Below are 26398 nucleotides of genomic sequence, written 5' to 3'. Positions count from 1 at the left end.
TACCTACCCTCATCTCGAGCAGCTATGTAAATGTAAGTTCTCGGATGAATTAAAAAAGAAATTCCCATGTTTTTTGTAGCAAATAAAGGTGTAAAGGACCTAAAAGCACACACAGGTTCAGCTAAGCATACAGCGAGGGGCGAGAGCTCATCACCCCCCCAAACGACGTGTCCTCTTTTTCACCAGATCTGGTCACCCTAATTATATCTAATATTTATGACTGAAATATTAACCGTGGCTTTGTGCCCTTTTCTTGTGTGTTCGTTTTCTTTATTCAGGAGGCAGACCCAGGCTTCCATACTTAGATCATAGAGTGCACTACGCATTGAACAGGGAACCCTTCCAGATGTAGTTTTTACAAAGATCATCTCTTCAGTCGCTACAGTGGTCATCGATTTGGAGATGATCCCTGAGATGAATACTCCTCGGATTCAATTACAGAACTAGATTTCTTTGCAAGAGGCACAAAGCACATCGCGTTCAACCAGAGGCACGCAGAGCGTGTGCACAAACTCCACCATGTTACACTCCATATTAAAGAAACATCTGGGTCAAATAACTAGAAATGGTGATCTCTTACACAGACTGGTCATAGCAGAGGGTACAGACAGATCCACTGTGTTTAAAGCACCTTCATTTACTGCATCAGTTCTCTTTAAATCTATATTGTATTCTCACTATACACTATGTGAATCAACTGACCTTGTATACAGTCATAGGCAAAGAGCAATACAAACAAACAAAACCCTCATACTCTCATAATAACAACAGTATAATGGTTTAATTCATAATAAAGTGCCCCTGCCCTTGAGGAAATATCTGATGTTTTCAGAATAATGAACAGATCCACAAAACTTCTGAAGTATCTGAGAGTTTCCATTAAAATAAAATTACAATAAACTACAAATAATGACTTCTATTCCTCACCCCAGGGACTAGAAACACTGAATTGCTGTATGTTTGTGTCCAGATTAGTGTTAACCTATAGTACATTCATTCATTATCTGTAACCCTTATCCAGTTCAGGGTTGTGGCGGGTCCAGAGCCTACCTGGAATCATTGGTCACAAGGAGGGAACACACCCTGGAGGGGGCGCCAGTCCTTCACAGGGCAACCCAGACACACACACACACACACACACACATACACTCACACCTACGGACACTTTTGAGTCGTCAATTCACACTACCAATGTGTGTTTTTGGACTGTGGGAGGAGCACCCAGAGGAAACCCACGCAGACACAGAGAGAACACTACACACTCCTCACAGACAGTCACCCGGAGGAAACCCACACAGACACAGGGAGAACACACCACACTCTTCACAGACAGTCACCCGGAGGAAACCCACGCAGACACAGGGAGAACACACCACACTCCTCACAGACAGTCACCCGGAGGAAACCCACGCAGACACAGGGAGAACACACCACACTCCTCACAGACAGTCACCCGGAGGAAACCCACGCAGACACAGGGAGAACACACCACACTCCTCACAGACAGTCACCCGGAGTGGGAATCGAACCCACAACCTCCAGGTCCCTGGAGCTGTGTGACTGCGCCACCATGCCGCATAGTGCATGAGCTGTGAAATAGCAGTGTCTATGTCGACTGAATGCATTTTCAGACTTATGTTATTTTTCTGAGCACAAACCCACACTCACCTGCATATTCAGGACCGTCACACAAGACATACAACACACTTTGTCCTCACATTTCAGGTTCACATTTCTGCTGAAGGTGTAAAACATTAGTTTACATCTTTCTGTGGTGCCTTTGATGTTGTACTTAGGTTCATTTTAGACGTTACAATTTAAATTGTGCAATAAAACAGCACACAATGAAAACTGCTTTGTTTCACTTTTAATTCACACCATACACACTCTGGAATTTCCTCTAGGCACTTTCCCAAAACACAGACACAGAGTCTGCTATTTCAACAGCTTCTAAAACAAAGACAACACTTGTTCACAAACACATACAACATAACATTTAAGACAAGTCTCCAGTGTTGGGCCCAAAGTCTGATTGCACATTCTAATGAATGTCTAATGACATTTCTTAAACTTGATACTAAAGGACTTTAGGACAAAAGACCATAATTTAAAGCTAAGGATACAAACATGTCTGTCAGTTCCAGTCTTGAAGGGGCATTTCACCACATCCTAATGTCTCCATAATGGGCTGAGGTATAAACAAAAGTCATTGAAAGTGGTTTGGTGTGAACTGCTCTGCTAGTAGGTTCCATTCACCACCACCAATCCCCAACCAAACAATGTCAGACCAAAACCTTCTTCTTTATTTCTGTTTACATCTCAACCACTGAATGATGCAGGAATTCAGAAAGTGAACGATCTCCTGTGTTGTGTGTTTGGGAGATAAAATAAGGCCACAGATAGACTGGTCTACATTGTGTCACCAGATCCAGTGACAACAACAAACACCATATCTTTGCCCTTCTGACTTCTAAGAAATGACCTTGGTGTGCACACGGTGATGTGGAAAACCTTCAACAGCTGCGTGGGGAGAGTTAGTGTCTCGAGTGTTTTTTTTTCACCGTGTGCAGTGTGTCATCTGATACTCTAGATGACGTGCTGTAGACCAGCCACAGCTCCAGCAGGGGAAGCCTAGCGGATGCCCTGCATGTGTCTGCTCTTCAGAGGGAAGTTCCCCAGGCCTGTACTGGCTGCCTGCAGTTTTTTAATAAACATATGCTCCTGGGTTTTGACAACAAGTTTCTGCGAGGGCTTCACATTCTCCTTGCTTTCGCTGGCAAAGTGGACCTTCTTCTTCCCTGGAGACATGTTCTCAAACTCTCCTGAAAGAAAACAAAAAAAAGTTATCACCGCGAGCCGTGTAGGATTTAAACTGGAATGACTATAATCACAGAAACTTGGAAATTAAATAGTTGTGGATAGTAACACTGGCCATTCCACGATGACGGAAATGGAGATCAAGTAGAAAAGCACTGGAGTAGTCCTTTAATTGGACGTTATAATGAACACCGAATAGCCCCCAACACAAACCCACAACTTTAATGTCAAGTTCAACAGTGAAACTCCAATGAACATTAAGTGAACCCCAGACCTCACATTTCCCCCAAACACTTGGTGTTTGTTTTATTGGTGTTTGTCTCTTAAGAGTGGAGTCAGGGGTGAAGTAAAGGAGAATAAAGGAGGACAGCAATCATCTTGATCTTCTCCAGTAAATCACTGCACTCTATTCTCTGTATTCCTTACAAAATGGCCCTTTCCATGTTGGAGTTATATATTCATTTTGCTCACTTTTTCTAAAAGACATTTTAAAAAGGGGCTACAAGTCCTGCACAGGGGGTTATCACACAACTGTTAAGTGTTAAAAAGTGTAAATTCATGGTAATCTGCTTGTTCTAACCAACTTCAAAGGTTTCAGATATTGAGAAGGACAAAAGGCCGCTGTAAATAGAAATGTATTCAGAGGAATGAGCATGAGGAACAGAGTGGTAGACGATTCTAAAGTAATAAAGAAAGCCACAGAACCTGGAGAACACATTTACAGTCAAATAAATATGTAGAATTCATCACATTACAAAATGGACATCAATCTCAAGACAAAACAAAAAAAAAAACACAATCAAAATTTAAATTATCAAATATATACAAAATATATTAATCAAACTATAATCTTTAATTGTTTAAATATTAAATACATTTTAAACCTTGAAGCTTTCCGTTAACAGTCTGCAACATTTTAATACACTGAGGTATATTTGAAAATAGAACAAAATTATTAACATTGCACTTAATACATTTATTATTCTTAACATGAGAAACATTTCCCAAGTTTTGAACTGTAGAGTGTATAAATGTTCCCATGGATTCTTATTAAGTGCATTTCACAATGGCTTAGAGAGCTCAGTGCTTGTGCTCCATCAACCAATCTTTAGAAATCTTTATTCAGGTTGATTTATTAAAAAAAGGAAAATTTTCCCAGAAAATATGTTTAAAAAACAAATGCTAAAGAAACAAATGTCACTTAAAAACTAATGTGTACTTTCACCTATTGAATATTGTATTGTGGTTAGTGTCGTTGATATTTAAAAAGGGTAAAACCTTAAGATTCTCAAATGCAGCACCTTTAAAAATAATTAACACACACACACATATATATATATATATATAAATATATAAAAAGCAGCTGGTCAACTGTTCTCTGTGCTCAGAGGACAATAAACACCCCGTTTCCTGTCCATACCTATTTCATCAGAACAAAGAGGAGGTGGCGCCCTCTGCTGTCTCATCAGGTGATAGGACTTCAACAAGCTCTCTGCTCTGAGGGGAAAAAAACAAACACCACAGACCTTTAAAACGAAACATTTGTTATTTCAGATGCAGGTAATATAAGTTACTATAAATAAATGGACTATAGAAGTGTCATAAGCAAAACTGAATGTAAAAAATCTTCAGCATTATTCCAAACAGAAAAATGACACTATAATAACAACCTATCAAATATCTTATTAGAAAACATATATTTCTATTTATTGACACTTCCAGAGATTTAAATTGGGTAAAATCTAACTGAATCCTCATAACCGTCCACCTGAACAACAACAAACAGTTAAATGTTTAGCTGTGACTTCCTGTTGCACCGAGGTATAAATATAGTTGATATACAAATCATTGTGTTCGTATTTGCCTGTGTGTGTGTGTGTGTGTGTGTGTGTGTGTGGAGGGAACAGTAGTCTAGGGCTACACTGCAAAGCCATTGGGTTTAACCATTAAAAATCCTATTTAGTGTAGGTGTAGGCTCTGTCAGAAAAACTGGTGTATATGTTTACCTGGCAAGCTTCTCGTCTGAGAGTCTCTCCCTGATGCACAGTTCCTGTTCTTTTTCTGTAAGAAAGAGGAAAAAAAGAAAAGATTAGACTCCTTACAATTTAGATAATACTGGACATGTGTGATCCAGGACCTAAATGGTTTACAAGCCAAATAAAGGCTAAAATCTGTGTTAAAGGCTGAGCACCAGCTCTATGAAAGTGTCAAACAAATAAACACAGTGGAATGTGAGTTCCTAACTTGTGTTTATTGATAGTCAGAAAACATGTTATTTCTTACTAATTGAAGGAATAAGGTTTAAAAGACCGTTGGTCCCCCTCCCCAACGGTGTTGGGAAACTCTAATAGGCGTCTTGCCTGTGACGTAGATGGTGGACAACACTCTAGAAGCTGCACTTAATTTAATGCAAAATGAGGAAAAGGTGTGTTGTTTTTGGCTGCAATTATTCAATGTACAGTGGGACATCTGTGCACAAATGGCCCAAAGATCCCAAAATATCCAGAAAATGGACTACATTTGTCCACTTTAAACGGGCACTTTGGAAAGGACCCTCCGCTCACTCCGTTATCTGTAGCTCATTTCACTGGCGCTTTTCCAACAATATGGGCATGTAAGGACACCAACGAAAGGTGTTCAAGAGCCTCTGTAACATGGAGGTAAACAGGGTAAGGACACTCACTTCGCCTGTTTTAGTTGGTGTTAGTTAACGTTAGCTTGACTCGCTAAACTCGGTGGCTCAGATTATACTCGGCTACGTAGCTGCATTACGGAGGTTTCTAGTGTCGGAGGAATTCGAGTTCGACTTCGATCACATTTACAAGAATAACGGTGCCTCTACATCTGAGTTTAGCTTATTGCTAGGCTATTGTCATGAATAATGTTGGTTATTTAGCTAGATACTGTCATAACAGTCAGTCATAACGGTGTTTTACCGCGGCGTTGTTCAGCTGTTGTCCACCAGTGACGTCACGGTTGCGTTCAAGAATTTCCGTAGTGAGCTCGGGTTTTTCCGACAATTTAATAAAATTGTCAGTTTTAAAGCAAATTAAGCTGCTATTTTCATTTTAATTCATACTTATATCTGTCAGTAACTAAAATAATGTGAAATATTCATGAAGGTCCATTAAGTGGTGCTTAGCCTTTAAAGTTAAACCGTGTCAACCTCTGTCTCTGCTGCATGTGTAAAATGTGGTCTATTATCATTTAAATGTATTTTGAAACTGTCCAATCGTATATTTAATGAGTATGTTCTGAATTTTGCAGGAAGTGCAGAAAAGAAACAGACAATATGTGAAGAAAAGGCACTTATCCATTTAAATATGAGAAGAATACATTTAAAGGAATCAGATTGTTTCCTTACCCCAAATGGACCAAGAAAGCCAAGACCTGTCTCATATTTATAGGTCACCTTTCCTACATTTTGTCATGTATTCTCCATTTTTCCTTGATGTCCACTTTTTTGTACAACAATTAGAATTCAATTACAAATGTCCACTGTTTCCTCGCTGATTAAAACAGGAGGCTTTTGTTCCTATGCCTTTAAGACAGATATAAATAACTGATCTCAGCTCTGACAGCATGCCCTGCATTGTGCCTTATTCAAAGCAGCTCTTTCAACCTATAACTTCATGCAGATGTGCGGCGCTAAACTGCTGTGAACCACACTGATGTAGAAAATGTGATGTTTTTTGTGAAATCACTATAATATTGAATTCAACAAACAGAAAAATGTAACTTAAGTTTTCACTTAACTGTGACATAAGTCTTTTAACATCAAAGTGTAGAGTGGATTAGTCTGCATTGTTCCCATATAAAGGGTAATCAGTCTTTTTCTTGTCTGAATGTGTCAGAAAACTTTATGTGAAATTAATAAAATATATATTATTGCTTGCTACTTAGACACAAAAATGGCTAATAACATCTTTAAAGCTTGCAATGAGGTATAAATGGACAACTCTTACGCTCCAGCCTCTCCTCTCGCTCCTTTAGAGCCTGTTCTCGTTCTCGCAGAGCCTGCTCCTTCAGCCGAAGCTCAGCAGAGAAGGCATCCAGCTGTTTATTTTTTGCAGGGTCAGTAGACTTCTGCTTCTGCTTTACCTCTGCCTTCCTCTGTTCCGCTGCTACATAAGTGGAGATTAAAGAGCTCTGTAGGATAGAGTCCACTGAGGGACGCAGGTAATCCTGAAAAACAGGAGGACAATGTCAATATAGAACTTAATAAACAGGCAGGATTTTAACTACTTTCATGGTGCATTCATTTGACGATGGGAAACAAACTGTGTCATTGCTCCCGCGAGCCGACATCAAATTTTAAAAGACAGTTTTTAAATTGTACTTTTCAACCTTCGTTTAAACATAGATTTCATCACATCACGTAAAAATAACGAATGAGACATTGTAAACGGTGAATATAAATAAACCTTTAGATGAAGCATTCTGGACAGGAGTGTGTTCAGCTCCTCTGAGTATCGATAAGGAATCCTTCTGAACTTCCCCACTTTGATTTTCTCTGCCAGTTCTTTTTGGTTATATGCTGTGAATGGGGGTCTGGAAAGGATGTAGAGAGATGACACCACACACACACACAGAAATTTCTCAGGAAAATATTCATTGGTGTTCACATAAGACGCAAAAAGTGTTAATACTCACGTCAAAGCACAAAGTTCATACAGCAGACATCCTAATGACCAGATATCAGACTTTTCATTGTATGACATGCGATTCATTTGCTCCTGTTGGACAAGACGACATGAATATACTAAATAACATGATAATTATTAATATCCTGATTATATTTATTTTTATTTATTTTTTTTTTACAGGGTATCAACAGTTGCTGACAGGTTTTAAGTTTGTTAATGTAATGTAAATCCGTCCTGGACACGTTCCTGGATAAGAAACAACCCTAGTCATGACTATACAAATGTCTGAACAGAGTTCATTCATTCAGTCATTATCTGTAACCCTTATCCAGTTCAGGGTCGCAGTGGGTCCAGAACCTACCTGGAATCATTGGAATACACCCCGGAGGGGGCGCCAGTCCTTAACAGGGCAACACACACACACACACACACACACACACACACACACACACACTTTTGAGTCGCCAATCCACCTACCAACGTGTGTTTTTGGACTGTGGGAGGAAACCAGATCACCTGGAGGAAACCCACACAGACACAAGAAGAAAACACCACACTCCTCACAGACAGTCACCCGGAGGAAACCCACGCAGACACAGAGAGAACACACCACACTCCTCACAGACACTCGGAGGAAACCCACACAGACACAAGAAGAAAACACCACACTCCTCACAGACAGTCACCCGGAGGAAACCCATGCAGACACAGAGAGAACACACCACACTCCTCACAGTCACTCGGAGGAAACCCACACAGACACAAGAAGAAAACACCACACTCCTCACAGACAGTCACCCGGAGGAAACCCACGCAGACACAGGGAGAACACGCCACAGTCCTCACAGACAGTCACCCGGAGGAAACCCACGCAGACACAGAGAGAACACACCAAACTCCTCACAGACAGTCACCCGGAGCGGGAATTGAACCCACAACTTCCAGGCCCCTGGAGCTGTGCGACTGCGACACTACCTGCCGTACCACCGTGCCGCCCTGAACAGAGTTTCTTGATTAATATTAAAATATAACCACTCCTGCCTTAAAAACTGTAAACATATGTAAAGTCAAAGTCACTTACTGGAGACATATAGTAAGGAGTTCCCACGAATGTTTTGGCAAAGCTTGTGTCGTGTTTGAGGATCCGCGCCAGGCCAAAGTCTCCAAGCTTGACATTGTTTTTGGAGTCAAGGAAGATGTTTGCAGGTTTGAGGTCACGATGCAGCACTGTGCTGCCTCCATTACTCCGGTCATGACACTCCTTCAGTGCCAGAGCCACCTGAGCCATCACACGCAGAATGAACTCCTCCTCCAGATATCGCCTAAAAACACAGGCACAGACAGAAAATTCAGCGCAACCAAGACAGCAACGTAAACAGTCACGGCCAGTTTTCCATAATGATCATAATCTCTCTGATTTGCTGTCTCCTAACAATGACAACATTCCCTCATTTTTATGAGTTACGAAGATCAAATTATGAAACACTGGGCGCAAGAAATAAACACACTCTGGATGGGGCCGGAATCCACCAGAGTGTATCACTTACCCCGTCACTCACACTCATGGACACTTGAACAAACAATGCACCTAACAGCATGTGTTTTTGCACTGTGGGAGGAAACTGAAGCACCCAGAGGAAACCCACACAGACACAGGGAGAACACACCACACTCCCTACCAACAGTCACCAGAGGCAGGGTTTGAAACCATAACCCCAGGACCCTGGTGCGGTGTGCCCGTGACACTACCTGCTGCCCCACCATGCCGCCCCAAATTTTTTACCCACTACTATGAAACACTAAATGGCTACAACACCACCATAATTTCCTTCAGTATAAATAAAGTTCTCTCTACCCAACCATCACTCTACCAATGGTTGCAAATGGGCTTACTTAGAAACACAGTGAACACAGTGGCTTGATCTGGTGACTTGTTCCAGGAGTTTGCATTTTCTACCTTTCTTTAATACACTTGTTGATGAGGCTGGCGAGGTCTCCACCCTCGCAGTACTCCATCACGATGTAGAGGGTGGTGTTTGTGCGGTCGATGATGCGGTCGTGATATCGGACAATGTTGGGGTGTTTCAGCTCTCGCAGCAGGTTCACCTCCGACACCAGCATCTGCTTCTCCGCCTCTGCCATGGAGCCGTAATCCAGCTCCTTCCACACCAGGATCTAGCACAGACACACAACACTGTAGCTTATTTATCACAGGACTCTCCAGCAGGTGTTTAGGGAACCCCAGCACACCTCTGTGTTCAGCTGCTGCTTTGAGCTCACACACTACAAACAGGAAACCACAGAGCAGGCTACCTGCCTCAGAGGTGTGTGTGCATTTCTTTGTAGAGCACGGGGAATCTTTAATCAACCAAAAAACATGAGCCAGCATAAGATTTGCAACATTCGTGCAAGGCTATATTGAAATTATCCCTCCTCATGATACAGACTTGGCATCTTAAAATGCTCAGGAGGGTCTCCAATTTGACTTAAAGGTACAATCAGTTGTTTTCTCAAATGATTCTTCCATATGGTATGGGGCAGTAGTTATGCTGTGTGGTTTCCTACCCTCACACCCGAAAATGTTACATGAGCCCAGAGCAGCAATGACAGAGGCTGATCACAACACAGTGGTTTTGAAGCTATAATGTTAAGGTAAATCTATAATGTAGCACTACTACTATTACTGAATTACTATTAATTATTAGTATTACTATTCCTGAATGTGCAGGTACACAGCGGTAATACTGTTACAACAGAAGCACAAACAAACTCATGTCAACCACCGTGCGTCCTAAAAAAACAAAACAAGACTGAGCTGTTGTTTACCTTTCCGTCCGACTTTCTCTTTATTTTCTGGCACTTTCCGTACGACCCGGACCCGATAGTGCACAGCACCTCATACTGCTCCGTGTGAGAGGGCATAGTACAAAAGAATGAATGAAATACTCCTCTTTAACTCTGTTATTTCAGGTCTAAAATCAATACAGCGCCATTAACGGTATTCCTGTGTCGTGTGTTTCCATTAGCAGCGTCCTCAACACCAAGCGGTTTAAAACTGCCACTCGATTCCTGCGCTCTGATTGGCTGAGAATACCTACCTCGGCATGATCTCATTGGCTGTGCAGTAAACACGCCCGTTGCCTAGTGACGGAGTGAGTTTTTTTTAAGAGAAGGGAGGGGGGAGTGTGACGTCGATTTAAAGGAGGCGTGAAGTAACGTTACCATCATCCGGGTCACTGCAGCGTCGCCCATCAGTGAGGCCTCCAAATAAAACAATACAAACTCCACTCCTGTCATCGATTAATCATGTCATCGATTAATCAACTAAATCACATCTCTGTTCACAGATATTACACGTATGATAAAAAATCCATTAAAGCCTTAAATTATTCTGAATTTCAGCATGATTTGAGATGTGAGGTTCAGTGCTGACTCATTAATGTACAGAAGTGCTAATTAAAACCACACCATTTATTTACAATATTTTTATGTAGTATGAGGTAAATAGGGATACATCTTAAAGTATTTTGGCGATTGAGAGGTTAGAGTTCAGTTTGTATGTTTTTGTAAGTTTTCCTTGGTATTTTCTGTTAAATCTGGGTTAGGTTTTTCACTTTCTGCCATGTCCAGGGAGGTTGGCTATGGTCCCATGGACTTTAAACTTCTTAATGACATTTCCAGCTGTAGATACAGGAACATCAAGGTGCTTAGATATGATCTTATAGCCTTTACCATTAACATGCTTCTGTAGAATTTTCTATCTGATCTCTTTAGACATCTCTCTCATTTGCTTCTTCTGGTCCATGTTCAATGTGGTGTACACAATGACACCAAACAGATGAGTGATTACCTTTCTTCATATAAACAGGCTGCATGTTGATTACAGTTTGAAATATTACTATAATTCATCTATTTTGCTGAAGTACAACAAGTCTGTTCAGGCTACTGTAGAATCTCTTTGCAAAATAAGCAATGATTTATCTCTTTTCACACTCTATGACATACCAAAGGTGTTAAATTATATGTAAGAAATTTTCTTTTAATGTAATCTCTTTTCAGGTGAAATGAAGCATTGCTTCAATGAGCCAAAAGAGTACAAACAAATTTGTACATGTCTGTAGGGAAACCAGTTGAAAAGCTAGCTTGGTTAAAAAAAACAAATAAATAAAAAGTCCTCCACTATGTGTCCATGTACCTGTCATAACCAATGTAACTTCTTCCAATCAACATTAAGATAATTAATTATTCAAACGATAGATTTGACTTGTCAGATGAAGAGGACAGCAAAGTTTAAATGACCAAAATGTCTAGATATCATGGCTTCGTTTCTCTGGCTGAAAAGGGTCAAATAAATATCACAGTTTGTAATCAATAAAGATAGAATCCAGGTGCCTCTAGTCTTTGCCAAACAAAATGATAAAGATAACAGGGATTGTATCTTGTATCTGCTGTATTAGCCCATAGCTCAGCAATGGTTTGTTAACAACAAAGGGATCACTACATTTTTATGATATACAGGTGCATCTCAAATTAGAATATCATCAAAAAATTAATTAATTTCAGTTCAATTCAATTCAAAAAGAGAAACTCGTGTAGATTCATTACAGAGTGATCTATTTCAAGTGTTTATTTCTTTTAATGTTGATGGTTATGGCCTACAGCCAATGAAAACCCAAAAGTCATTATTTCAGAAAATTTGAATAATCAACACAAAACACCTGCAAAGATTTCCCAAGCTTTTAAAATGGTCCCTTAGCCTGGTTCAATAGGCTACACAATCATGGGGAAGACTGCTGACTTGACAGATTTCCTGAAGGCAGTCATTGACACCCTCCTGCTGTATCCAGACATATTAATGGAAAGTTGAATGGAAGGAAAAAGTGTGGTAGAAAAAGGTGCACAAGCAAAAAGGTTACCACAGCCTTGAAAGGATTGTCAAGAAAAGGCCATTAAAAAATTTGTGGGATATTCACAAGGAGTGGACTGCTGCTGGAGTCAGTACTTCAAGAGCCACCACACACAGACGTATTCAGGACATGGGCCACAACTGTCGCGTTCCTTTTGTCAAGCCACTCATGACCCAGAAATAACGCCAGAAGCGTCTTTCCTGGGCCAAGTAGAAAAAGAACTGGACTGTTGCTCAGTGTTCAAAACACTTGTTTTTGGATTAAAGTAATTTTTGAACTTCATTTGGAAATTAAAGGTCCCAGAGTCTGGAGGAAGAGTGGAGAGGCACACAATCCAAGCTGTTTGAGTCTAGTGTGAAGTTTCCACAGTCAGTGATGATTTGAGGAGCCATGTCATCTGCTGGTGCTGGTCCACTGTGTTTTATCAAGTCCAAAGTCAGCGCAGCCGTCTACCAGGAAGTTTCAGAGCACTTTATGCTTCCCTCTGCTGACAAGCTTTATAGAGATATGGATTTAATTTTCCAGTCCACACTGCCAAAAGTACTAATACCTGCTTTAATAACCACAGTATCATCGTGCTTGATTGACCAGCAAACTCACCTGACCTGAACCGCATAGAGAGGAAGATGAGACACACCAGACGAGCTGAAGTCTGCTATCAAAGCAACCTGGGCTTCCATAACACCTCAGCAGTGCCACAGGCAGATCTCCTACATGCCACACTGCAATAACTCATGCAAAATGAGCCCCAAACAGGTATTGAGTGCATATACTGTACATACTTTTCAGTAGGTCAACATTTCTGCATTAAAAATCATTTTTTTAAATTGGTCTTAATGTTCTAATTTTCTGAGACAATGATTTTTGAGTATTCATTGGCTGTAAGCCACAATCATCAACATTTAAAAAAATAAACGCTTGAAATAGATAACAGTTTGTAATGAATCTATGAGTTTCACATTTTGAACCGAATTACTGAAGTAAATTAACTTTTTGATTGAATTTACTGAGATGCACCTGTATGTGTATTTCAGAATGCCTATAAGATTTGTGGATAAAATTAGCCATGTTTCGTTGATCAGGAACAAATAAGAACCTTATCAACATCAATTCAAAATAAGAGCATGTGCAGTACACTGAAACCACTAAGTTCTCAGATTTGAAAGTATTCAGACTGAAGACTGTACCCAGGCCCAAAGAATAGATGTTACACATGAGACTCTTGGTCTAATTAGGAGTCCAAATGCATAAAGCTCATAAATACAGAGACATACGGAGACTTCACAGTTATCCACACTCAGACACCAGAGAGTTAATTGATATTTATGGTTTTTATTCCAGCACAATTAGATTCTGTGTCGTAAAATGGCTGGGTAGCTAGGAAGAGAGGGGAAACAGGAGTATAAAATGAAAACTAAAGACCGTTCTAATGTAATTTGTTAAAATTCCTAATTCCGCCCACCCTCCCCGCCCACAAAAAGTGCCCCTAAACTGTTCCCTCTTTATCTCTCTTAATAGAGAGACAATGATGAAAGAGCATGGGCCAATCACTCCTTTCTTTTTCATTCTCACTCTCGGATAGGAAGAAAATTCCTGATAGTTTCCCAGCATGCCTTGAATGCTTTTCCGCATGTTTATTTCCTGCATCATACACTTCAGTCTTCAGCAAGCTGGAGTAAAATAATAACAATTATAATAATAATAATATAAAAAAAAAAAAATACAATCCCACAGAATGGCAGCGATAAGGACATGACCATTTTGTATCCACTTATTGGTCTACTGCTGTGTACAGCTGAATTATTTCAGATGTGTCTTGGTGGGACATTACTTTTATTGCTGGACAGTGCCCAAATTCCCTTTCAGAGAACCCAAAATCAACAACAACAACAACAACATAAATATATTCCTCAAAATGTGTCTCAAGCCCCAGGGCATGGCCTTTCATCTTCCAGTCCTATTCAAGTGGACGAGTAAAAGGAAAAGCTGAGGCAAACTCCTCTGCGATGGAAGCAGGACTTATCCTTTGTGTGTCAAAGTGGTTACATCTACTGTAAACAGCCATTTCTGTCCTAATAGATTTGCAAAGAACATAATAATTAAAAACAAACATCTCTTTTCATTAAAAATGGCTTGATAAAGCAACAGTTTGGCAGATGATCAAATTTACAGCCTTCTCCCTTAGTTCAAATGCAGTCAATCAGCTGAGACATGTTTGGTGTCTGGTAATGTCCATTTCTGTAATTACAGAACAAGAGGAATTAGCGATAGCATTTAATCACCACGTTTAACTACTCCACTAAACGTTTTCATTAAAATTTTAAAATTATGTGAGTATTAGTAACAGTCTAAAACGACTTGGAAGTCATCAGATTACCTTCATTTGCATTAGTTCAGAAAGTGTTTTCTTACAATACGTCGTGTCTTTAGTTTTAGCTGAGGTTTGCAATTAGGGAAACTTTACCGATCAACAGAAAGGACTGAAAATGACTCAGACCTTTTATTGTTTTCCTGTAAAAGTCATTGCAATAGGCATTTTTAATCTACTTGGCAAACAATGAGCTTATTTTCATTTCTCAGTGAATTCAATAAAGACAGTTAGTGTCTTTCAGACTGAGAAATCACGCAGAGAACGCATGACTACATCCATAACATCGCTTATTGACTCAAAGGTCAGGAAAATAATCAAGTTACGTATTTATTCTGAATTTGTCTGTTCTTTAGGCAAGTGTTTAAAAACAAGTGTGTTGTATAGTGTCATAAATTGCACATAACGTACTGTAATAAGAGTTAATGTTACTTGTGTAAACTCTCACATCCTTTGGCTCATTTCAGCTGAATCTCTATCTGTGCTTTTTTTTAACTCTTGATTTAACGTTTTTTCTTGAATACTGTAACTAGTTTGTATTCTAGTCGTATGTTACATGTCACACATTTCTTGTATATGAAACAAACTTGGTTCAAAACGGATTCTTAATGCTGGAGTATAAACTCCTATGACTTGTAACTCCTGTACGAAAGCAACGCAAACTTCAGACACGGAACATTCTTTGGCTGATCAACGACATTTTGGAAAAAAAGAGAAAAATGTATAAATTTGATTTTTATCCAAACTATCACCAAACTACACTGCAGTATGAGGGCAGACATAAAGGCTGCATCCGTCAGTCAAATAAAGCAAACTCTGTGGACCACTGTTGCTTTGGTTCCTAAATAAGCTGCAGAATAAAAGAATGGCTCTGGCCACTTGGTATTAGTAAGAACACCCAGGTACAGAGAGAGAAAAATGTCTAGAAAACACCAGCTATGTGAGCTGTATTAATTTGTTCCCCCCCCTCTTTCTTTCACATTCATAATATTTTTTAAACTAAAAACCCAGCAGAGACTTGTCTGTAACATTGCACAGACAGGGTTTCTATCTCTGCTTTTGCTGTTATATTATGTACAAGACTGGGGGGGACTAAAAATAAAATAAAATCTCCATCAATAATAAATCAATAACAGATTTTTTTGCCAACACTCAGATATAACATAGCAATCAGACATAATATGCATCTAAAAAAATTAAAAAAAGCAAAGAAATTTGACTCGCACACTCACTTCGGCAGGTTATGCTGTTATTATTTTACAGTAATGACACCTGTAAGCCTAATTTTTTCTTTTTTTTCCGTTTTTCTTTTTGCAGAATGCTGCATTTTGACATTATTCAGTTACCGTTCAGTCAGAAGAGTGAGACCTGTCCCCACTCCACGGACACAACACATGAGCCCTCAGACACTAAGCATATGGCTTAATTATATCTGTAAAACACCAACATATTTATGCAGACAAGGGCAGGAGGGCATGTGTTTGTACTCTGGAGATTCTCTATAAGCAGTTCAAGTTTCTACTGAGATGTCTCTGCGTTTTTGTGTGCGTGTGTGTGTGTGTGATTTAGCAGTTAGACTTCGGTTTTCCAAGTCGCCCGTCTGATCAGTGTAAACAAACAACCATCCAGTCGGCTCTCGCAATACTGTCTATGCACAGACACGAGAAAAAGTTAAGCGCACGGACGAACACGGGACAAACACAGACGAAAAACGGGTAGAAAAAAAACCCGAAAACGTAAAAACTGAAAAAAGTAAAGCAGAATGCACACGGCAGGGCTGTTTCCACGGATACGGGACAGGTGGCACAGATGTATAGTGCAATGAAAGTCCGGCGGACGATCTGTAGGGGTCTCTCCTCTTGTCTGTTGCTGTCTGTTTCAGTCCGTTTCAGTGTATGGATGATGTAAAACAAAGCGGGGAAAAAGAAAGATGGCCAAAAAATAATTTAAAAAAATCCTTTGGAAGCTCTCCTCTAAGTCCGTGTAAAAGAAGAGAAGCATAGAGAAGAGATGAGCGAGTTAGTGTCACACTCGTAATGGAACAAAAACTATTTTTAATAAAAAGGGGCTTAAAAAATCTGAATAACTGGCTTATTCCTGAGCCTAATATTTGATTGTAGTTTAAAAAACAAACAAACAAACAAAACAATGTGTCCAGATGTGCATGAGTAAACATTTAGACGTGCATAATATAATATATATGTATGTAGGTGTGTGTGAATGCATGTTTGTTTGTGTAAACTGGATGTATTCATTTTAACTCTAAACATTGAAGTAGTCGGTGTGAGTGTATTGCAGGGCTGTTTATATATTGTGTGTGTGTGTGTGTCCAAAAGGATTTGGAGGTTGGGATTTAGGATCAAAATACAACAAACTCAGATTCCATATTTCGCAGTGTCTCCACTCACTGCGAATGTCCTGCTATTTGCTGTTTTCTGGGGCTGTTTCTAACAGATCCAACGTCAGCTCAAGGTCAGCAGCTATGGCCCCCTTTTTCATTATTTCTTCAACCTCCTTGCGGTTCCCTCTCTCTCTCGCTCTCTCTCCCTCGCCCTCTCATGAATTCTTCCTCACCACAGCAGGGGAAAGAGCCAGCAGTAGACGTGCTGAAGGATGTTGTACCACACGTAGCCAGAGGCAAAGGCAAACAACTGGACAGCGCAGAGCCACACAGGATCAAGGGTCATCTCTCGGGAAACTGCCTCTTTCTGGCCTTTCGGAGGAGGAAAAGCGCCTAAAAACCCAGGAGCAAATAAACGTCGTAATTATACGATAGTGATTACACCTCTCTGATTAGAATAATTATAACACTGTGTTGACTATGAATAAGACTATAAATACATATTATATACTAGGCACTGAAGGGTTAAAGGAGTTGCTGATTAACTATAGTCTGAATTATTCATTATAATTATTAAATAATTCATAGTTATTCATAATTCATACTGAACAATTAATGGGAGTCGTAAAATAAGTCATAAGTCACTGTAGTTTTAATGAATAACATTGTAAGGGATAATTCACCATGTTTACTGTGTTATAACGGAATATCTCTTCATAGTAGAGTCTATATCATAATCTACAGTGTGTACCTAATAAATTCATAATATTGAATGAATAGTCATACTGTTATTTACAGTAGTTACAAAATGACATGCCTGCAGATTAAGGGTTAAATCAGGAGAAATCTAGATCCAGATACTGACCCGTCTGGTAGAAATGAGCCAGCAGTTCCTCTTTCTCCACAAACCTCTGATAGAGCCAGTCTGTCAGAGCCTCTGCCTCCACTGGCACATCTTTTATGGCATATGTCCTACAAAACACACACACAAAGAGCACCTTAAATATTAGGGTTTCCTACCTTCTTTTGGGAGATCAAACAACAGGCTTCCACACCAATTTAATCAAACACAGATCCTACATCTTCAGCGACCATCAGTTCCATCCATTAGGTAGGTCTCCCTCTTTCACGGTGCTGCCAAGCTAACACAACATCACTGGATCTCAAGATGCTTGGAGGAGAATTTTCAGTGCCCAGTTATGTTATTTAAGAGATAACAGCACAGGCAGCCAAGGGAGTCACTGGCCTTCAGAGAAAGACAGAGGCTCAAATGAAGCTCACTGGGTTATTAGTTAGTTAACCGCTAAGGTCTGTCTCAGTCGATTACAGGGCACACACAACAAGTCGTCCCCCCTCAACTACCAACATGTTTTTGGATGGTGAGAGGATAAGAGATTACCCAGAGGACACAGGGAGCATCGAAACTTCTCACAGACAGTGTCTCGATGTTTTCATTTATTTATATAGCTAGTTTTAGGTTAATGTCTTGTTGTGTTTATGCTGCACTCTGTAACCGATAGCTTCCGTCAAAGAAAAGACGGAAGCAGACATCAGAGACAGAAGCAGAATCACTGAGTCATTGACCGCTCTCAGAGACAGAGAGAGTGACAGAGAAGGAGAGAGAGAGAGGGAGAGAGAGAGAGAGAGAGAGAGAGAATCCAGTGGGCAGTGAGTGATTAGCTGAAACAAACATGGACCGTGCTCAGGGCGCTGGGCTTTTTTTAAAAGAGCACTACGCCTGGATGTTTCTGCTGATTTCTGCTGGATGTCCGAGCAGCTGCTGTATGAACAGCTCAAGGGAAGTGCAGTCTCGGCACTACAGTAAATGCTGAGGAGCAAATACACACTGCAGCTAATGTCACAAAGAAAAAAAAAAGCATGTACAGACAGGAAAACTGGGCACACAATTATATACAACCTGTGTAGACAAATCCAAAGTCGAAAGGGAAAAAAGGTTTGAAAACTTTCCCTCTGATAAAAAAAAAACCCCAACAGTTTTGTCCTCAATGTCTTCATGCGTGGTGGCACCATGTTTGCTCCTCCCAGCCTTACACGGCTTCTAACACTAAACCAAATGCTAAATATTAATATTAAGACTTAATGTTACGGATGACAGGTGTGTTTACTGTTTTACTACAGTACATGGACATACGTAATATATTTATATAAACTGTTATTAAGCGACAGAGAGGGTTGTGTAAACACAACAAAATCAAAAGCACCTTCTGTAATTAAAACAATAAAACCTAAATTATCATGTTGCATTTGAAAGAAAGGTCTCTGCATGGCACTAATCACACAAAAGCGTGCTCTAACAAATGTTTACGGCATACTGACAAATATCAGCTGTTTCTGATGAGTGTGTCTAAACACTTTTACAAACTAAAGTCTGACTAAATTCATAGGCATTTCCGTAGTATGAGATAAGTCCATGTATCCCACGCACACACAGAGAGAGAGAGAGAGAGAGAGAGAGCGAGGGAGAGAGAGAAGAGAGAGGAAAGAGAGAGAGAGAGAAAGAGGATAGAGAGAGAAGAGAGAGGAGAGAGGAGAAAGAGAGAGAGAGGAGAGAGAGAGAGAGAGAAAGAGGATAGAGAGAGAGAGAAAGAGGATAGAGAGAGCAAGAGAGAGAGAGAGAAAATGAGAGAGGATAGAGAGAGAGAGAGAGAAGGAGAGAGAGAGAGGAGAAAGAGAGAGGAGAGAGAGAGGAGAGTGGAGAGAGAGAGAGAAATGAATACACCCCACACTGTTTATTGAGTAAACAGTAATCAGAGGATTCTTCATACACACTATACAGGCAAAAGGTCACTAACTGGGAGTCTTTTCCCCTTCTGGCAGTAACAGAGTCTGCTCTTCTGGAGAGGCTTTAAAATACACATTAGTCCTAATTATGCTGTGTTTATTTGATGGCATTCAGCCATCTAAATATTAAAGAGGTTAGGTGATGACCTGGGATGACTTGTTTTGGTAACAAGAGTAACAATAAACACTGCAAATCACCCAAATGAATTAGACATCAGTGACTGAATATGAACTAAAACTGATAGTTATAAATAAATAAATAAATAAAACAGTGGATTTCTTTATTCCCTAATTTACACAAGAGGTAAAATGAGATCATTGAAAATGAAAATACAAAGCCTTCAATCCTCTGCTTAAATGTGTACCTGAGTAAACGTAACTATTTACTACATAACTGCTGAGTGCAGGTGTGAATATTTAGTGCATTGTCTATCAGCAGGGGTCCCCATTGAGTCAGACTCTCTCTCTCTCTCCCACACACACACACACACACACACAAATCACCTTCAAACAGACTAGAGGTTACTTTCTCCTCTGAAGAACAAACCCAGCTCTCACAGACTGAAGGCTGTCTACAGACCTTTTATTCTACTATGGAATTCATCTCATTTGAACTACACTCCTAGTGGACACAGATTTATAGGTGCACGTACATCATCTCCATAGAAAAGCATTAATAAAAATGTGTGTGCTCTGGAGTAGGTGCACGTGAGCCCAGGGTAACAATGCTCATTGCCAAGCATGGGCCATAGGGATATAACGTTCCCCAGTACTGGTCTGTGAAGCACTTGGACTGCGTTTCCTGGAGCAACAGAACTCCATCCAGTACCTTTGGGATGAGGTCAGTACCCACCCTCAATAATGTTTATGTGGCTGAATGCCATTAGATTCAAATGTTCTAATGTCTAGAGTAAGGCAGAAAGTGTCACTGCAGCAAAGAGAAGCAAAGTCTCAAATAATACTCTTCATTTCAGGAAAAAAATAAAATACAAATGTAGGATGAACAGAGAAACATTTTTATACTTGTATGGTATATGATTAAGACAAAAAAGAGGATGTTTTTACTCTAGACAATCGAGAAAATGTGCGGCACACTGGTGCAGCAGGTTAGTGTCGCAGTCACACAGCTCCAGGGACCTGGAGGTTGTGGGTTCGATTCCCGCTCCGGGTGACTGTCTGTGAGGAGTGTGTTCTCCCTGTGTCTGCGTGGGTTTCCTCTGGGTGACTGTCTGTGAGGAGTGTGTTCTCCCTGTGTCTGCGTGGGTTTCCTCTGGGTGACTGTCTGTGAGGAGTGTGGTGTGTTCTCTCTGTGTCTGTGTGGGTTTCCTCAGGGAGTCTGTCTGTGAGGAGTGTGGTGTGTTCTCCTTGTGTCTGCGTGGGTTTCCTCCGGGTGACTGTCTGTGAGGAGTGTGGTGTGTTCTCCCTGTGTCTGCGTGGGTTTCCTCCCACAGTCCAAAAACACACATTGATAGGTGGATTTGCGTCTCAAAAGTGTCCGTAGGTGTGAGTGTGTGAGTGAATGTGTGTGTGTGTCTGTGTTGCCCTGTGAAGGACTGGCGCCCCCTCCAGGGTGTATTCCCGCCTTGCGCCCAATGATTCCAGGTAGGCTCTGGACCCACCGCGACCCTGAACTGGATAAGGGTTACAGATAATGAATGAATGAGAAAATGTGTAGTTAGACCACAGATATTTAACCTAATGTATATGTTAAATATAAGTTTGTCATTGTTGTTCATAGGCTCTCTATATCAATCTATAATCTGTCTTAATATGGTCCAAATCCGGTCTAAATATGCTGCTAATCTAAAGTATCAACAATACAAAGATCAGTTAATGTATCTTAGTGATTGCCCATTGTTATAATCCCCAACCCTAAGCCGGCAAACCTAAAGCTGGCTTTAAGTCTATAAATGACACCATGATTAAGTATTGATGAAGCATACATGTGCATAAACAGACCTATCCCTCCTATTAAATAAAACAGTGCTACACTAACATGCACATCAGCATTAATGTAAATGCAGGACTAGAATGGAATATGTACATCTAATGCAAAGCCTCTGTACTGTGCCACCTACACTGAGAAAAACGAGAGAGAGATAATGCAGAAAGGCCTAGTGGACAGCAAACAGGACGTTAAAGTCAAAAGCAGCACCAGTAAGAAGTACAGTACAGTCAAGGACAAAGCAAATATAAGCAGCGATGTGAAGAGTAGTCTAAACCCTTACACCAGAAAGAGTGAAATCAAAAAAGACTCGCTAGGTCTCCTCCAATCACAAAAATCCCCAGGCTGTGAGGGTGAGAGCAGCACATTCTTCATCCGCGACGTGTGAAGCTCCATGTCTTTATTTCAAAACGCTGCTCACACACTGCCACTGGAGCTCAACACACTTGTATGAGAACACCAGCTGCCAATTCATCAGTGTTGTCCAATAGACCCCCAGATACTACGTTTCAAACATAAATGCAGTTTGTTTGTACCTCTGTAGATATGTCTTTCCGCTACATTAAACTGTACCCATTGCAGAAACAGATGTTCCATTGCGCACACAGTTTGCTCAGCGTCTACAGAGAAACCCTGACCAATATAATGAGACGCTCCGGAACAGTTGCACAAAGGTCACCAAGCTCCGAGTCAAATGTGGGCTGGAGGGGAATAAAGCCCCCCACCCCTCACACACACTCTGGACAATACCTGTATTGAGCTTTACCACAGTATTACTTTTGAGCACTGCAGTCCTCAGATGTGATATCAGAGCTGAGCACTGCAGTGAAGTGCAGCTTGCTCAGTTATATCACCCTAGTTTGAGGGACATACAGAATATTAATATTCCGCACAGTAATACATGTCTTTTTAATCCACACTTTCCTCAGCTGCTTTCCTTCATTTCACAATTCTGCATAATTCTCATTCACTTCAACGGCATGTAGGATTTAAGAAACTTCAGTGCATCTATATCTAGGCTCAGCTGAGCTACGGAGCTCACGAATCGTTACACAAGCTGAATCAGAAAAAAAAAACACTGTATAATTACTGTACAATTAGTAAAACTCAGTAGTTTTGTGTAGAAATGAACCTTCATTAGACCCTGTCCATCTTTTCTGCACTAGGAAATTGTGGCAAATATACAGAGAGGATATTATTATACATATTTAACGATTGACTGCCTTCAGTACCTAGGCTACACACACCACAATGATATCTGCCTTACTCTCTGTTTTATTTATTGGATGAATTTAAAATACACTCCATTGACACAAGTTTATTGATGCTTTCTCATCCAGCACTTCTTCTGAAACTAAAAAAAAAATATGGATCAGGAGTTATTCAGCCTTTGCTTCTGTAACAGTTTCTTGATTTCTGGATTCCAAAAACTACTCCAACTCATCCCAGTGTCACTGGAAGGAGCTCTGTCACTCCAGAGAACACCACTCCACAGCTATACATCACACTGGCAGCTTTATCAGTCAGCGCTGCATGAGCACAACTGAACGCCCGAGTCAGCAATGGGTGCTTAAATGAGCTGAATTCACTAATTAGTGTCCACAAATTTTGCACATTTAGTGCACATCGTTTCATGCTTTCAACTATAATGACAAGAGTTTAATAACACAATGTTCCACGTTTCCGCAACTACAGCTGTATTACCACTCATTTGCATAAACTCACAACTGTGGAGGCCCAGCCGCCTCAGCTGCCAGTGCCCAATGAGTCTTCCACAGCTGTTGCAGGTGCACATCAGGCTAATTCAGCCCATATATTTTGATATATAAATATAAAAACCTATACACAGTGACCATGGAAATGCTTAGAATGTGCTTCTCTTCCTCAGGTATATGCATTAAAGGGAGGATAAAACAAAACAAAGAAAAATACACATGCAGGTGATTAAATAAGCAACGCAAGAAGGTTGTGGTGGCCATTTTTGTACCAAATTTACATCCTTACAAAGCAATACATTAATTGTGTTTAGAATAAATGTATAAATAATAAAAAGTAATAGAAAATTAAATAAATTGTATATATTTTTACATTTTAACATTTCACAATTTCAGATGAGAATGAACAAATATTAATTATTTATCACTGTATCTTTATTCTAAGTAATTTTTTTATCACATCTATTGGTCCATTCATCAGCAAATTCTAAAAGAAAAATGAAAAAACAAAAAGAATAAAGACATAGCGGAGGTTTGTCACAGTGTTCTTACACCCTCCAGTAAAGTGAGAAGACATGAAGTTGGATCAGACATTTTTATGAGAGTGTGCTCTTTATAGATCCACTAATTTACTCTCCACAAGCTGAAATATTCATGCAGGAGTAGTAGAAACCTAGCAGAGCTCTGTTTCATTAGCCTGAGCTTTGGTTCAAAAACTGATTGCTCATGGTGAGGCATGAAGCACAATTTGCATTGAAATGTACATTAGGCTCTGAGCTTACGGTTTTGATGACAATTCTGGTCTATGGAAGCTAACAATTGTCTTAACTGTCTAAGTGAGCTGGAATCTAACAGATAACAATTGGTTTGGTAGGATGGGGGCAAAGAGTGTGTGTTCTCCATGTGTGCTGAGCTTCAACAGCAGTTTAAAAACAAGCAAAGTCATGTGCCTGGGGAAGTCCACTGGGGTGCTTTATATCTCTCTAAACCACACTTGGCATTGGGCACAGCCCTTAGGCTCTAATGCAACTGCCCCAGAATATCTAGTTTTAATTTATGCTGGCCTCTAGAGAACATGCACCGTGTGTATACAACTAAACATCTGGATCAACCTTAAAGTAGCTTAATTCACTCATTAGCTTCTTGATACAAATCTAAGAAGCAAACGTCAGACCCAGTACAAACGGACTAAACTTAACTCCCATAAATTCAAACATGAGCCTTATTCACAGAATTTCACACAGCTTCACTGAGCCCGGATCTGTTTGTCTAATGAAAAAAAATCCCACAATGTGAACCGAGGTGACGCAGTAACGCTACTGTGCTTTATCCAGCTGTGCATGACTTTTCTCCTTTCTCTTTATTCATGCTTTTATTCTTTATTCACTACTCCACCATTTCCGAGGCTCGGTCACCGTCTGGTCTGCCATGCTGCTGTGTTTCCTCCAGAACAGAGACTCTGTCTAAACTCAGAGACTTCCCTCCTGTCTCTCATTTATGACCTTTCTTTCAGCAGCGTCTTTGTTTCAGTCAAGGAGAGGACTATAAAAAACACAGAAGAGATAGCTACACAAAATCAACACCAGTAAACAATGGCTTAATGGAAACAGGCCTCAAATTAAACAGGTCAGAGCATGTTTTGATTTTATACCATCATGTCATCATACAATCATGTCATTTTACAAATCAGTTGTGACTTGACACTCACTGGAACTATTGAAGAACTGTGTGGAAAATGCAGATTCTAAACCTTCAGCCCTGACCATATTTGTGGCCGTATGTAGCTATTAAAAACAAAACTCTGAAATCAAATCTAATCTAATTTATTTATATAGCGCTTTATACAACTGATGATGTCACAAAGCAGCTTCACAGAATTCCAGTAAAGACAGTTTTGGCATGAGATGTAAAAATGTGAAGAATGTAAAAAAAAACCAGGAGAGCAAGCCAAGGGCAACAGTGGCAAGGAAAAACTCCCTCAGAGCTGAGGAAGAAACCTTAGGAGGAACCAAGGCTCACACGGGGTGACCCATCCTCCTCTGGTCAATCTATTGATAATAATAGTTAGGAGTCCATGAAAGCTTCAGTGTAGGGTTGGCAGCTCCAAGGCAATTGGAAAATCTGCTCTAGCTCACCATTTGTTGTCTAGAGGGTTCTTTATTTGTGCAGTAGGCACAGAGGCCTGGTTCCATACACACCCGTGTAAAGTCACTTGAATCTACAATCAACCATTTCACAGCAAAACCACTTCATCCTGTTAATGAATGCAGTGGGTCTGGAACTTACCCGAAATCACTGGGTGCAAGGCAGAAAGTGTTACCTCTCAACCACTTTTAAAACACAGTGGATTTCCTCTTTAAACATATACAGGCAGTAAATCTCTTGGTAATAATATCATCAAATGAATCAGTAGAAATAATACACATCTGCCAAACCCTGAATTACGGAGAACAGCTGAAAAACCAGTGCCATGTATCCCCTTAAACGCAAAGGGAGAACAATAAATAAGGAAGTAGTACAATTTTACACCTTGGTTTGCTGCCATGTTTCATTAAATCATTCATACAGCACTGTTATGCTGCACCTTGCTGAAGCAGGACTGGCTTGTAGCCACACACAAACACACACACACAAACTCTAACCCAATTGTTAGAGGTCTGAGTATTCTCCTTAAACCCAAACACACGCCAAGGGTCAGCTCAGTCCACCAAACATCGGCTGTAAACCAACACAGTGGAAAACAGCATCGTGTGACACCATCTAGCTCCTGTTTCTAAACCACAGCCCTTAGATAATCAACTGATCAACCAACTTCAGGTTACATACCATTCACTCCACATTAACACTAACGTTAATG

The 26398-nt window shown here is 40.3% G+C and overlaps 2 protein-coding genes across 3 annotated transcripts in view; both read right to left on the bottom strand.

Annotated features, from left to right (window-relative positions):
- Positions 1–1360: 1360 nt before the first annotated feature.
- On the bottom strand, positions 1361–10540 carry nek2 (NIMA-related kinase 2). The gene is made up of 9 exons (XM_066677165.1): positions 10290–10540; positions 9421–9638; positions 8545–8785; positions 7471–7553; positions 7242–7368; positions 6783–7002; positions 4824–4878; positions 4238–4314; positions 1361–2822 (listed from the first exon to the last, which is right to left on the bottom strand). Exons 1-9 carry the CDS (start codon positions 10383–10385, stop codon positions 2632–2634), a joined length of 1308 nt encoding a protein of 435 aa, XP_066533262.1. The 5' UTR covers positions 10386–10540; the 3' UTR covers positions 1361–2631.
- A 3260-nt stretch (positions 10541–13800) lies between these two features.
- Positions 13801–26398, bottom strand: part of lpgat1 (lysophosphatidylglycerol acyltransferase 1) — a 51064-nt gene continuing 38466 nt past the window's right edge. For both annotated transcript variants that reach the window (XM_066677562.1, XM_066677563.1), the window contains exons 7-8: positions 17945–18051; positions 13801–17472 (exon numbers count right to left, since the gene is read on the bottom strand). In XM_066677562.1, coding sequence (XP_066533659.1) covers positions 17309–17472; positions 17945–18051 — 271 coding nt within the window. In that variant the 3' untranslated portion in view covers positions 13801–17308. The remainder of the gene's footprint in view (positions 17473–17944; positions 18052–26398) is intronic.

This window comes from Hoplias malabaricus, chromosome 7 (assembly GCF_029633855.1).
Source record: "Hoplias malabaricus isolate fHopMal1 chromosome 7, fHopMal1.hap1, whole genome shotgun sequence".
In the NCBI taxonomy this organism is placed as follows: Eukaryota; Metazoa; Chordata; class Actinopteri; order Characiformes; family Erythrinidae; genus Hoplias; species Hoplias malabaricus.
This window is presented reverse-complemented; position numbering and strand designations above follow the sequence as displayed.

Excerpts from the sequence above, each read along its gene's own strand:
- nek2 (XM_066677165.1), bottom strand. The coding sequence starts at position 10,385 with ATGCCCTCTCACACGGAGCAGTATGAGGTGCTGTGCACTATCGGGTCC. Across the intron at positions 7,003-7,241 it reads CCAGAATGCTTCATCTAAAG|GATTACCTGCGTCCCTCAGT; the intron begins GTTTATTTATAT and ends CCTGTTTTTCAG. Across the intron at positions 4,879-6,782 it reads GCGAGAGGAGAGGCTGGAGC|AAAAAGAACAGGAACTGTGC; the intron begins GTAAGAGTTGTC and ends TCTTTCTTACAG.